Raw genomic sequence first — 14909 nt, 5'->3', positions numbered from 1 at the left:
GAGTGCAACCCCAGTGAGGCCACGAGAGCGAGTGGGAGCGGATGTCAGATTGCATCCTTCTTTGTTTACTTTGGGGTGTTTTAGCTAGTTGAACTTCATACATACTTAAGCTTGCACTCCTCGCCCTCTCGCAGTCCTCTGATTACCCTCCTGCCTTCTTAAGCTCTGGCTCTGTGTACGCAGATATACGGGTGGCCGTGTGCTTTTATGCCTATTAGCTTTAAAGCGTATGTTTAATTCAGCAAATGCTGATGCGAGAGAGGCGGGCATTATCTTCGACAGCTCTCTGAGTCGTGAGGGAGTCCTAATAATCCTGGGCTTTAAAGCTGCTTCATCCTCAGCGAAAACGGCTGCTCACCCTGACTCCGCTCACCTCTCAGAAAATCTTGTTTTGCTCACAAGATAGGTGATGCTTTTGTTTGCTCAAAGAGGCTTTCTCTCAGTGACTTCACAGTCACAGAAACACTGCGCTTCAGTTCTTCTGAAAGTGTATTTTCAGTGTTGACATTTGCGTTTCTGTGAGGGCATACAGTACCTAAAACCGGAGCACTGGCACTCCTGCAGCGAACTGCAGTCAGAGCACAAACAGGAGACAAGAGCAATCCGACAGCAGAGCAGGCATGAGGAGGAGGAGAAAGAAAAGGCACAGAAAGGAAGCAGTGGGCGAAGAGTTAGTTGACAAAGACAAAAAATATTTTTGTTTTGTTTTGCTTTGCAGTGCCAAATGATCTGTTCACTAAAATCACTTGCTTTATATTCCAAGGAAAAGTTACACAAGAGGGGAAATATGCATGCTGGCTTTCTTGCTAAGCTAAATAAGATGTGTACGGTCACTATGAAGCTACAGCCAGAAGGCTGCTTGATTAGCTCAGCCGAATAAATGTATTCCCCAAAATATACAAACATTTAAATTTTTCCCTTGAGTGCAAGGTCACGCAGATTTTTTAGGTTTAAATTACAAAGAGCGAGAGACCTGCATTTGAGATTTCACAGATTAAAACATGGTGCTTAACAGATACAACACTCACTCAGACTGTAGTCCTGGCTGTGGCTGTGGACAGGCGAGAGCTGGACGGGAGATAAATACTCTCCGTCTCCGTCGCCGTTCAGCTCGGCCCGCGGCTCGTTCTTTTTACTCAGTTTCCCCGGCAGAGTTTGGTACTTGTTCAGCTCCATGTGGGGATTCTGTACAATATAAAAAGCAAACAGTGTGTTACTCTTTCAGCCAAGTCTGGCATCACATTCCAGATATAATCTTAAAATGTATACAATTCAATAAATTCACTGCAGCTTTGAATCTAAAATGATTTTCAGACACCTCTGACTCTAACAAAGTGGACACCTTAATCTCTGTAGTGTTGCTATGTGGCTCCGATTCTCTTTTTTTACATTCTTCTTTAACTACACTGAAAGTTAGTGGCTTTACCCGATGGCTTTCATAAGATCACAGCGGGGCCGTGAGGTGATTTGTGTTTTTCCTCTGTTGCATAACCGTCTGTCCTTTAGACAGTGAATGTCTGATGATGCTGGAATATAACCGCACATTAAAGTCATCGGGGTCTGAGAGAATAACTGGAGAAAGGCCAGCAGAAAGAAACAGCTGGGAGGCAGCTGTGATGTCAAGTACTAGCGACAGCCACTTCAGGTGGGTCTTGGCCCTTTTGTGTGTGTGTGTGCGCGTTTGTGTGTGTGTTTGTTTGTGTAGACGCAGTATGATTATACGATTATATATTGACTATAATGCACTGTGAACTTGTCATGCTGAGAACAAGAGGTCAGAGGGCACCAGGACAGTTACATCACTGTTTGCTATAAAGCACAACATTACTACACATTCTAGCAGTTTATAAGTGGCCTCACAGAAAAGACGACAACGCTGTGAGCTTGTTTTTGTCTATTATATCCCTCGAACATATCACTAGGTCATCAGTCATTACTTGTTGATGTAAGTGCATCGGGTCTATTTAAGAGATGCTTTGCCTTGTGTGGATCTTTTTATGCAGCCATATAACTACTCACACAGAAACTACTCCATTACTTTTTGCTTTGCTGTTACATCTCTCAGTACTCTGCCTCTTTCTGTATGACGAACACTCTGTGTACTTTCAATGTATGATAATTAGTATGTTCAAGTCTTAATTCATGTGGCTTGATACTAATTAGTATGTCCCCTTGCCCTTGATTGGCTCCTCCACTTGCCTGTCCAGCTGCTGCCTCCTTCCCCTGCACCTGATTGGTTCCACAGTAGAACGTTCTTTACTGCTTATTAAAAGATCATTTCACCCTCCTGCTAGAGAGCTGGGGTCCAATCTCTACTTAACCTTTATTTATTAAAGTTACTTTTTTTAAAGTTAAAACTTAGTATTAAAGTGTTTCCTGTTATTTGTGAAACATGTATAATGAGGATGGATGACTTGCTGGCATAAACAAAATAATGCGAACCTGTTAGAAATCACTGAATAGGATAGAAGAAGGAGCGCATCATTCTAGACGTTTTAGACTATTTGTTTACTTATAATAAATACAAAATAACAGAAAATTTAGGAACTCTTAGAGGAAAGTTGCTCATTACCTGGACAAAAACAGTCACAATCACATTTTATAGCCATATATAGTATCTTTAGATACAGTTTCTTATCATTAGGCGGGGGGGGAAGTTGGTCATGAAGATTAGTTAAGGAAGGAGAGAAGGAAAGTGGTCGTAATATATCCCTGTGGCCGCTGTAATAACAGCTGTCTGAATTCTCTTAATACTGAAGAAAAGGTGCTTCAGTGCTTCATTTATTGCCTCATTTAACAGAGGAAACCCTAATCCACCCTTTCTGAAAGGAAAGGTGATCATCTTGACAATTCAAAGCATCGCACGTCAGACCATTCACAACAATAAACGATCAAAGTAACTGACGTTTGGTGCAGATTATCACATAAATAAATCCTGCTTTCTTATTACATAACATGCAAATATGTGGATATGTTTTAGCCCAAAGCTGGACTATGAACCACTCTGTTAAAATTCTTGCTTTAATCAAGGCAACGACTACAAAGGATCATCTCTTTAGTCGGAAGAGAAAATACGAGTGGACAGCAGGGTGAGATTTCCTGCGGGGAGTCTACACAGGAGAAGATTAGTGATGTAGTAGAGACGAGAGACCACAGAACGTATGAACCTGTAGTTTCGCCAAGTAAGATAGCCAATGTGATATGAGCAGGTGGTGGCGACTACATTAAAGGGTTACCCGCAGTAAGATTCACCGTGTTGTTCAATTTTATACAGCCTGCATAAAACAACAAGGTAAAAACAGACAAGGCAAAGTATCCAATATGTGTTTGAAGCTCTTTTTGTGCCACGCCAACATTTTAATGAGCAGTCGGATTCTCTTTTCCTTATGAAATTACATCTTCCCCTGACTTCATGGTGTTTTCCATACAGGTCATGGAAAAACTGATTAGGAGTCTTTTTTTTGGACTATTTGGCCACAGCCCAAGTCTTGTTTATATTTTGATTTATTTCATCTTCTTTACAAAAAATATATACTAATCCTGCAATCTAAAGATGTATAATGAATACATGGGATTTGTGTAGCTAAATGTGTGACATCATGTTGCAGATCAGTACCTCGGCCCCTACATCTGATTCACTTTCAAGTGGCTGGATCTCTACAGCCTACAGCCAACAGAGAGACGGGAGAGACCAGAGAACACACACACACAAACCCAGAATTAGAAGGTTAGCAATCACACAGTCAGATTAACAGAACGTTAAAGATTAGCTAGAAAGGACTGATTTAAAGTACTTTTTAGTAAGCAGATGTGATAGGCTGGATTAGATAGAGATTAGTATGTTTATATTAAACAAGCGAATCGTGGAGGCAAACACTAACAGACCTTTTGTAAAGATCCACTCTGCAACTCTTCAAGACTGCTGGACATCAACCGGCGTCGATGCCTGCAGAAAAAATATTGTATCACTGACATCTGGTTAAGCAGACGTACACTTTGAATGTGCTTGTACTGTAGCAGGGCTTACCAAGACCCATTAAACAAACTTGGGTCAGCAGCGGACACCAGCGATGTCTCCACAGAGTTCTGGAAACTGCAACAGACACCGCACAGAGTTAACTCAGAGTCTGGCGTTCATTCATCGCGTACAGTACGTGCGCTGCACGTTCATACCTGAAATCCAAATCCCTCTGATACGGCGATGAGGACAACATAAGCGGTGACGATCCTCTTGATGACAGCTATGAAGGAAAAAACATTTTTTCAAAGCATTTGTGGAAGTGAGATTATTAACCCAATAATTCTTTGACTTTTATTTAAAATTTCTTGTGAATCCTACCTCTGATCTGAGGATGTCAGAGTGTGCTTTGTGAGTGATGGCTTTGAGCTTTAAACTGCCGCTCAGCTCCTCTTCACTGCTTCCTGGTAGATAGAAACCAAAACAATTGGCGGCATAGTGACGTTAGAGAGAAAAGACAGGTTTCCAAGCAGAAACTCACAATACAGAAAAAGGAAGCTCACCCTGCGTGAGTGCCATGACCTCCCTCATCTTTCTGTATTGGCTGAGCAGAATGGTAAGCTCCTCTATACGCCGATCCTGTTATCACCAAGGCAGAAATGGTCATTCTCTTTTTATTTAATCTTGTTGTAAATGATATATATTGTAGCAGTGGCAAAAATGATTTCATTACCTTCTCGTCATTTGAAGCCAACAAAGACTCCATCCCCACCTTTAACCTCTGGTATTCCTGGTCTAACAAAGAAGACAAAGAAGTTAAAAAGGATCCTATTGTACCCTTACGCTAGCTAGTTAGATCAGGGCAGCTGATGGGTGCACGAAGCGGTGCTGGTGACAGACATGAGAGCCGTGCAAATAGGACTAATCAAGCAAAACAAATACATGCTGACAGCACAACTGCCCATGCAGCATCACCTGGGACACACGTGGAAACTGAGCATTGTCAACAGCACCATTACCGAGAGAAGAACTAATGAGGCTTGCATCAGTATCAGCCACACAAACACGAGCCGGCACCAGATTTCATTTAACATCCTTTCAAATGCAGAAACTTATCTAAATGGGATTTTTTTTGTTTATTCAAACGACTCAGCTTTGAAATGATATGCATGTCATCGGTGGCTTTAGAGCAGCATTTATAAGGCAACAAGAAAGCAATTCTAATGAACTGCAATATGACAATGCCAGGATACAAAATGTCAGGATACTGCAACGCTCTCTGGTGACTCCTCCTGCAGAAATCAATAAACTAGTTACATAGTTTTATCTACTACTTGTCCCACTCTCTTCACTTTGGGTGAACTCCTGTTAAATAACAATGATTCGATGTTGTATAAGAAGTTTGTACAGGACAGTGGACGCTGCATAGCCTGACACTCTTCTGAGTCTTTTTGATTTGAAAGGATGTACAGGCTCACATCACAGACACACACTGAAGCTTAGCTGTGGTCCACATTCCCGATGAAGAGACTACTTAGCCTCGACATTTAAAGTGTTTGGTTTTAAGTTTCACATTTGAGTCATAAATGACCAAAACAGAAAAATCCAGCTGTCCAGGAGGTTGCTTAGAAATTAGCCCCATTAGCAACATAAATGCCTTACATTTGTTAATCAGATGCTTGATATACACCTCCTCTACAGCAGAGGGCAGCAAAGAGTGGAAAAAACACAAGCCAAGTGGAGAACAGAGAAGAGAGGAACTGTTGATTAGATGTTACAGTAATCAGAGTTGACAGACGTGCACATCGCTGCCTCTCACACATATCTGCACTGACAGATTTGATTGGTCAGACTGTCAGCTGAGTGTACCTCTCTCTGCGTTGTCATTGGCGCTGCCGCCTCTGGCCAGCAGCTGGGTCTGTAGGCACTCGATCTCAGCATCTTTGGAGGCCAGGAGCTGCTGCAGCTCTGAGATTTCTGCCTGTGGAGGAAGTCAGAGTAGATGTCTGTGAACTGGGTCGATCTTCCAGGTCAGTGGATGTCTGTGAGCTGTAAGTGTGAAGCAACTAAGCAAATCGTTTTTCTTAAAGAGGAATCATTTCTAAAAACCAACCAGCCAACTGATGAGCCATCAGAGTAACACATAAAATGAGTTGTGAATTCTGAGATTATTCTATATTATCATCATCATTATTATTATTATTTGGCACTGAGCACCTTCTTTCAAATAAAAACTACACAATGGAAATATAAAACAAGCACTGAAAGCCACATGTAGCCACAAGTTATTTTGGTTTTCTGCTTTAAATCAACCCCACTATTTCACTTTTTTACAATACTTTGTTAAAACAAACTCTACCACAGCTTTCTCCACACGATCTAAGGAACCTGCATCACCACTCAAGCATCTATCCAATGGAAGTATTTCTGGCAAAAAAACACAATTTCTGACACGTACTACGCTCTCCACCCTCAGCTGTTAACTGTAACATGACTGACATTACTGCATTGTAGGGATGGGTATCGAAAACCGGTTCTTGTTGAGAACCGGTTCCCACTGTTTCAATTCCTTGGAATTGTTTGCCATTTTTGCAAACGATTCCCTTATCGATTCCAGTCGCCCCGAATGACGTCACCATGTTGCGGAGCATCATTTACCTGGCAGGAAACACGGCGCCTAAGCGGCTCAAACGCTCAAAAGTTTGGTTATACTTTACGAGAACGGATGACAACAGGGCAACTTGCAATACTTGAAAAGTAGATATTTCATTTAAGGGAGGAAACACTACGAATATGCAAAAGCATTTGCTCACAAAACCCGTGATAACCTTAAATGAATGTCGTGTTTTTAATCCCGCTCGACTCGTGAATCTCAACCCAGCAGCAGCGGTAACGTTTGCACGTCCTCTCCCGTTAATGCGGCAGGTAAATAATCAACTAACAGTGCATATTATGTTAGCGCGATCTGCCTTATTACAAACCTGCCATTACCGTGCATTTAGGTGATCATGATGAGAGAGACAGACAGAGTCTGGCTCAGATGCTGGCAGTTCTCGCTGCAGTCTACCGGTAGCGTCTCCTTTCAGGCCAGGATAGACGAATGTCACCGAGCAGTGTCTAAGTTTGTGGTCAAAGGCTTGAACCCATTTGCCACAGCAGATGATTTTTGGTAAGTGAATGTGTTTAATTGTAGGCAGGGACATTACTGGATATTCTTGTGTAATTGCTACAGAATAATTTATGTTATACTTTGTTATTGCTACAGAAGAATATTTATTTTATTATTTTATATTTACAATTTTTTTTCCTGGGGACCCTGTGACCCCATTGAAGAGCCATAGGCTGGATCTCGTAAGATCTCACTGTTGGGTTTGTAAGGCCATGTTACTCCTAAATTTCTATCTTGTTCAAAGAGAAGATATAAAACAGAGTTCTAAGCTATTCGACCTTAGTGTTCTCCTTTTTAAAAAAAGAATCGAATCGTTAAACAGAATCGAAAATGGAATCGGAATCGTGAAAATCTTATCAACACCCATCCCTACTGCATTGTGCCCAAACAGCTGAAAATGAGGCCAGGACGATGTGCCATAAACTGCACTTGGCTGTGGGAAGACTTCTTAACAAATTTATAGCATAGTACAAAAAGGTTTTGACAGATTGTTTCCTCTGAATAATTGGTTCAGTTTTGCTGAATGACATTCTGATATTTATTTGATCTATCACTAAGCAAATATGTGTGTTTCTGTGCACTGCATTCATACAGTTTACGTAACTTTAGCTTACTAGCATTATCTGATAGCATAGCATGCCACCTTCTCATGCTAATATAGTTATTTTTGGCTCCAAAAACAACATGGCAATGGTCAAACAAACAAAATTTGAGGTCCAGGAAACAATAGGTGGCATCACTTTCATAATGTCCATCTTTTATATACAGATGGTGTAAAAACTACATCGTTTTTGTAGATTTGGGGCAGAGGACATATTTAAAGCCCCACACAACACAGAACACCGCACATATGTGCGTTTGTTTTATGTGCATTTGTCCAGGTGAACTTTTGTTCTCCGGCCATCAGTGATAACTTTCAAGAATAACCATTTCAAGATTATCAATCACGTCCATCTTTTATATACAGTCTACAGCCTAGTGACTAAGAGCTAAGAGCTCAGTCAGACCTCTCATCACTTTAACTGAAGCCAACACAAACGGACAAATTAGGGTACCGATGCTTCCGTGTAGGGAAAATTCAAATACAACAGCAAAAGGGAATGTTAGCATCAAAGGAAGAAACATCTTCTGCAGTATCGTTTTTTAAAAGAAACAATAATACTGATATTTTATACATATGCAAGCGTTAAGCCTCTGTCTTATTTTTCAGTATTGACCCTCTAATATAATAAAAACTGCTATACTTCAGTCTGCCTTCAGTCACATGCAATCCACGTTTTCTTTATCCATTACAACTTTCCTATTCTCAGACATCAGATTAAATGACTAAAGTGCCAAAATAAGAATTAAACAGGAAAACATTTATCTCCAAAAAATCATAAAGTGGACCCTGTTATTTAAGCTATTTGCTTGTGTCTGCTCTGAGGCCTTGACATGTTATGACAACCTAATCTGAGTTAAGACGAAAAGAATAGTAAAAAAAAGGTAATCACACATTATGCTAACAAATACAGTGGAGGCAACAGCTGAAGACAACAGGTGTGTGTCAGACAGTATGTGTGTGTGTGCACAGACTGTATGGTGGCATGCTATAAGTGCAAACTTAACAATGCTTGCAGCTGCTCTGCAATAAAACCCAGAAGCAAAAACCTACAATAGGGTAAGAAGCAGGGGAAGCCAGAGAATAACTCAGAGATGTGCAGGGTTTTGTTACTACCATCAGATCTGTGTTTGTCTCGAAGGCTCCAAATATTACAGAGCATATAAAATAAAATGAAAGGCACCAGCCAGGAAATCTGCTTAAGTGAGAATATGTTGAAGGCATCATTACCGTGTTATATCCTTAGTGCACAATATGAACACAGTAGGGTCGCACAAACACACAGAACTGATAAAATCAAATAAATTCACAAAATCCATGCAAATGCACACTAAAAATCACAACGACGGGAAAGAAAAAGCCACAAGTAAAAGGATGGAATCTACTGGTTTCTGCTTTTAAAAAATACAAACCTTGTCCTTATCAAAACCAGTGTAGGTTTTGATTTATTTATTTATTGTGTAGGTTTCTCTGTCCGGTCCCTTCCTGCTCAAAGGGACAGGACAGAGCTTCACAGCTATCGCAAGACCAACAAAAACAAATGCAACTAAGGAAACTAAGGAAAGAAAAGAAATGAGGAAAAAACACGAGAAGGGGAGGAGCAAGACGAGAAAAGTAGAAAAGAAGAGGCCAAACATAACACTAATCATAGGAAAGAAATCAACACGGGGAGATGACAAGCGGCAAGAGCAGGAGAGGAGGAAGAGGAGGCACCTGTGCGCTGCGCCAGCGCTCCTCCCAATGCTGCTTCTCCAGCTGTGTGTGCTCGACAGTCAGCTTGAGGCTGGACAGCTGGGTCATGAGCGACTGGTAACACACATGGAGAGAGTAAGAGATAGAGAGCTAGAGAGGGAGAGAGGACAGGAAGAGAGTAATGACGGGGAGAGATTTAGGGATGTGAAGAGAAAGGAGGAGCGGAAAAAAGTGAAGAGAGCAAGCCGCAGAGAGGGGTTAGTAGAGAAGAGGAGAGGAGGCGGATTGTGAAGGAGGGAGAGAGGAGGAAGGAAGCACTGTAAGCACAGAGAAACCAATGGCAGTTTGACCTCCTTCAGACAATATCCAACAATATGTTAGAGAGAGACTCTGTCATAACAAAGGAAATGAAGCTGCACGTCTCTGCTGCTGAGAAACACAGATGAGTGAAGCTCTGATTATTTCATCCTGATGAATGAAGGTTAAAGAAATTCACCTGGTGACGGTCTGATCAAATTATCGAACGTTTACGTATAACATCACAGTAACACCAGCTGTTAATTTTATCTTCTGTTACAGTATCCAGCATCCATTCTTGTCTACATCTGCTCTATTTCCTTTTTCATATGTGCAATTATCAGATTAGGAAGTCCGTCCTTTACACAGGTTTGCTGCAGTGACTTCACAGGCCAGTTTCCACATTTTGAAAAGTCTTCTTCCGGTGAGTTTGATGAGAAGTATACACCACACTCACATCTATGATATGAAGTTAGTCAGATTAGTTTAGAGCAATGTTTGGGTTCGTTTAATGTAAGTCTGGAAGAAAAGGGGAACAAGCCGCCTGGCTTTGTCCAGAGGAAACCCACCCTAATGAAAACTTCAGAGCTCATTAAGTCCCATTTTTTTATTCATTTTTTATTTATTCTATTGTATTCTACACAAAATAACTCTCGAAAAAAAAAAGCAAGAGCTGCATTTTATTAAAAATAGTGGAAAAACACAACAAATCTCAAAACTATATATGCGCTCCTTACAATTTCACATCAATAATGCAATTTAACTTAAATTTAAGAAACGCCAAGAAAATACCAGATGGAAAATCTCAGAGACTAATGAGCTCAATTAGTGATGTTGTTGGATATTTAAAAAAAACATCTTAAAGAGGCCGAGCTGTTCAGAAGAAAAACTCGGAAGGGACTAACTGCTCCGTGAAAAACTATGTGGGCAAAGAGTTCAACAATTTAAGGGTAAAAGCTTCATAAAATAACAAAAGATTAGAGAAGTTCAAAGTATCGGGGCATTGCATCATAAGATTTAAAGATCCAGAGATTCTGGAGACACCTCTAGACCAAGTACCAAGGCTAAAAACCAATGAAACGCTGCAATTTTGGGGCCCTACGACAAGTGAAATGGACATCTGTGAAGACACCACTAATACTAAATGATGTTTACAGATTTTGGAGTAACATTGAAAGAACCTCTTTCACACAGAAGACAATGCCAAACCACAATTTACATGTTATCCAGCAGTAGTGAAACACATTTTTAAGTCTTCATATTCAAAAATATAATAAGATTTCTCAGTTTCAACATTTGATATGCTTTTGTATATGTTACACAGCATCCCAGCTTCTACAAACAGATTTTAAGTGCATGTAAAATGCATTTTACACTGCTCTGTGTGCTTTAGCGAGTACCTTGGTGGCTCTTAATTTCCTCTCATACTGGCTCTTCTCTCCCTCCAACTCATCCACTTTGCTCTTCAGCTGCTTAACTTCTTGTTGCAAATCCTGCAGAAAAGCCAAACCATAGCATTCTTCAGTTAGCCGGACCACTTTACATACATGTGCACAATTACGAAACTTTTCTGATGTTTCAAGCAATTCTCAAAAAAAGTTATACATTTCATCTACATGTCACAATCGGCACGAGGTTCATCTACATGAGTGGGCACGCATGCCAGCATATAAATGGGAGGGTATTCAAACACCAGGTTCACATTCAGTGCAGTTATAAAGGTCCCCGGGGCCAGACAGTGGTTAATAAAGGAAACAAGATCCTCCTGAAACAGACACCACAACGTGCAGTTAACAACCAGGAAACCCAGAACACTACTGAAAGCCTTCCGGGTCGCACATCTGCCAGCTGCGCACTGCCACCATCTGGGGGAAACTTTGGACAGCAGGGTTATAGGGACCGTAACATGACCCATCCACCAGGTCAGTGTATTAGGAAGCTGACAGATGTAAACTTTGTTAGTGGAGGAATCACTGTCATGCAAGGAAACCACATCGAATCTAATACAAAACACAATTCTGGTCCTAAAGGCAAGCTTGAAAGGATTTATAGAGACAACATCCTGATCGGTGCTGAAATACATTCCAAATGTTTCAAATACTTGAGGAGTTCACTCTACGTCATACTGCTGGAAGACTTTTTAGGTAAATAACTCCTCAAATGTATGGAAGCATTTAGAAAACCCAATCGAAAGCCTCAATCACTGCAAGAACCAGAGCAGAGTGTGACCCCAACATCCTGCAGTACACATACAGACACTACAAGAGAGGTTGTTAGCTTGATTCTGTGGAATATTCCAAATACCGGGTGGTGTGTGGACTGGTTAAAAGGGAAGAAGAGAAGAGAAGAAATGATGGGGAAGGAGGGTAAGATGAGTTCATCCATCAAGTCTCCCTACGTGAACAGTCTTTCCTCCATTGTGCTGCCGGGCATCAGAGCCAGACAGGCTCAGGTCCAAGCCGACCAACCCAACTTGAGGGCTGTAGCCCTGGGCTTGGCCGTCTCTTGGCTCCCCCTTCTGGGCCTCCTTCTCCTCCAGGGCCCGTTTCTCCTGAATGCGAGTGCTGATCTCCTCCTGAAACCTGCACATCTGCTCCTGGAGCTCACTGATGAGATTTACCACACACTGGGAGGGTTGGAAGACAAATGAAGGGTGGCAGAAGAGGTGAAATGGTGAGATGAGGTGAAGAAAAGAGGAATAAATGAAAGTCAGTTGAGAGGAGGAGAGGAGAATAAAACATGAACTTATTTGTTAATCAGTCAGTACAGGGAAAATGGTTGATGCCACATCTGGATCACTGTTGGCCATTTGTAGTAGAAAACACATAAAAATCTTGTGAAACACACAAAGCACAAAGATTTACACAAACACTTGAAGCGGAAGAAAGAAATGCTTAAATTCAACTGGAGAAAATGTTAGAATCCTAGAAAAGAAGGAGCATTACACCTCAGCACATTGACAAACAACTGAAAACATAAGAGTAACTTTTACTCCTTTAAACACTTTTGCATTATGCAATGCCCTCCTCTTGTATTAGTGCCGTAAGAGTGAGATTGTGGGAGACAGATGCAGGCAAGGCATCATGCCTCACCGTCTTACATTGTTGAAATAGTGTGAAAAACAGATCTGTGCTCAGCTACAGCGTGAGTGTTTCTGCGCCACCTCCCTGCTGGCTCAATGTGACCACTGACAGGAAAGGAGCGACCACTTTATTCTTAAGGTTAGTCTGGGGTCAGAGGAAAAAGCAGGAAGTCTAGTGGAGTTTGGAGAGCAGCGGTGAGCAGACAAACACCTCCTGTCAGCCAGAATTAGAGTGGGGTGGTTAAGAATGGGTTGTATTGTTTGGGTGAACTGTGCTCCAACTGAGTGGATGAATCATTGTGTCCAATTAAATCAAGACAGCGGTCACAAATCACTAATTTGTCTCAGAGGGTTTTCCCAGTCGAACCAGCTTTTGTACAGGAATTAAAGATCGAAAGGTCAAACGCAACACGCCCCGTTGTGATACGACCACGACACTTTAGGCGTTCCAAAAGCCCTCAACCAACAAGTCTGTCATGCTGATACACTTAGTGATTTTGCATTGTACTGGCTGTTAAGCTAGTGGTTGTTATTAGGATTGGATGTTCCAAAAGCTTCATTTATCCTGTTTACAGTCACATCAGAAAGACTCCACCGTACCACTAACAATCAATAGCAAGAAACACTAAAACAAGAAATTGTATTTAGGAAAAAATAAATCAGATTATCTTAAATATTAAAAGTGTCTCATTAATTAAATCCAGTGTCATAGAACAGGCCGTGGAAGATGTCGAGCGTATCCACTGAGGACAGATCAGGGCTAGCATCTGTCTTCTGCTGACATTAGAATAGTTTCCATGGCAACTTCTGATGTTGCACAATATAAGTATGATACCATATTGTAAATATAAAAAATGGCAATAGGAACAAGCTGCCAAGATTTCAGTCTCTGTCATTGTGCTTCGTGGCCTATTTTACATTTTACATGAAAGGCAGCTCAGCAGGCAGGGCTGTTTTAAACTACATAAAATCCACATTTCAGGCATCTAAAGCATAATTTTGTATAAGTAATAACCCCATCTGGCGCACCAGGGTTATTATAACATGCCTGAGCTCCAGCCAAGTCTAGTCGCATGGGAAACAGAGCCGTAACCCAGAATTTAGACCAATAAAACAAAACAAGACAGGATGTAAAGACAGGAAAAAAACAGAGCGTACAATAAAGAAGAGACATGAAGGTGCACATAGCAAAGTCTCTAACTGTTCTTTTTGTTTACACACATTAAATGTTGAGCAAACTGTTGGTCTAAGAAAATGTCACAGCTCAGGGGAATCTTGTTCCTGAAAAGTGGTTGCTTTAGTACTTAAAGGTGTTCGTGAGACGGCAGCGAGCCTGTGTGTGGTGTTGGTGTGGTTTCCTGAGGTGAAAGTGTTTGGCCCCGAGGAATGCTCAGAATGGATGCTTGCCATTCCTCCTGACAGCCTACCGGAGCCTCGCAGCTGTTACTAACCACACACACAGACACACGCACAGACACACACATCCTGACTTTACTGACAAAAATGCAGACCGGTGTCAGCCCCATCATAACGTAAACAAAGCAAAGCACCTCAGCTGCACACCGGACATGTTGGATTCTGGTGAGTACGTATGTGCATCTCAATACTGAATCAATACTAAACCAAGACAGCACCAACTTATAAAAACAGCTCATTGACAGGACTGATGTTAGATTTATGTGGTGGAGCCTCAAGCTGAGAGAATAGGCCTCATGATCCCTGAAGCAGCCTGAAAAACAGACTAGATAAAGTGAATAAGTGCCGCCCAATTCCTGTTGAAGTTTGTGCTGCTTTTTTACATTTTTTGCAATATAACCTATTAAAAAAGGACTGCTTGATAATATCCTGCACTATTTTGTTTAATCTGCCTGTTAGATTTAATGACTCATTAACTGAAGGTGCCGAAATGCTGTTCCGGATTGTTCCAGCTCATTGGCTACATGAACTCATGCATGTAACCTAAATGGATTTTTTGGATACATTTCAGCACCAAAACTACTGTGTTAGGTACAGGCATGATGCCTTGGATTAACAGTAGCCACATGCTAGAAAGTGACAAGATTGCATGTAAAAGATGGGAACATGCTGCAAATATATTTCTAGGAGCACA

At 41.3% G+C, this 14909-nt stretch overlaps 1 protein-coding gene across 8 annotated transcripts in view; it reads right to left on the bottom strand.

The window, feature by feature from the left end:
• ppfibp2b (PPFIA binding protein 2b) overlaps nt 1-14909 on the bottom strand; it is a 98964-nt gene that overhangs the window by 13358 nt on the left and 70697 nt on the right. For 6 of the 8 annotated variants that reach the window (XM_042223471.1, XM_042223472.1, XM_042223473.1 and 3 more), the window contains 11 exons: nt 12116-12343; nt 11118-11210; nt 5828-5939; nt 4692-4753; nt 4522-4597; nt 4340-4422; nt 4174-4241; nt 4028-4093; nt 3886-3946; nt 3617-3664; nt 1029-1185 (listed from right to left, as the gene is read on the bottom strand). In XM_042223471.1, coding sequence (XP_042079405.1) covers nt 1029-1185; nt 3617-3664; nt 3886-3946; nt 4028-4093; nt 4174-4241; nt 4340-4422; nt 4522-4597; nt 4692-4753; nt 5828-5939; nt 11118-11210; nt 12116-12343 — 1054 coding nt within the window. The remainder of the gene's footprint in view (nt 1-1028; nt 1186-3616; nt 3665-3885; nt 3947-4027; nt 4094-4173; nt 4242-4339; nt 4423-4521; nt 4598-4691; nt 4754-5827; nt 5940-11117; nt 11211-12115; nt 12344-14909) is intronic. The other 2 variants (XM_042223474.1, XM_042223475.1) reach the window with 2 other exon arrangements.

Source organism: Haplochromis burtoni, unplaced genomic scaffold (genome assembly GCF_018398535.1).
Source record: "Haplochromis burtoni strain Fernald_Lab_line unplaced genomic scaffold, NCSU_Asbu1 Contig_112, whole genome shotgun sequence".
NCBI lineage: Eukaryota > Metazoa > Chordata > Actinopteri > Cichliformes > Cichlidae > Haplochromis > Haplochromis burtoni.
The sequence above is the reverse complement of the archived record's forward strand: the minus strand, read 5'-3'. Positions and strand labels throughout refer to the sequence as shown.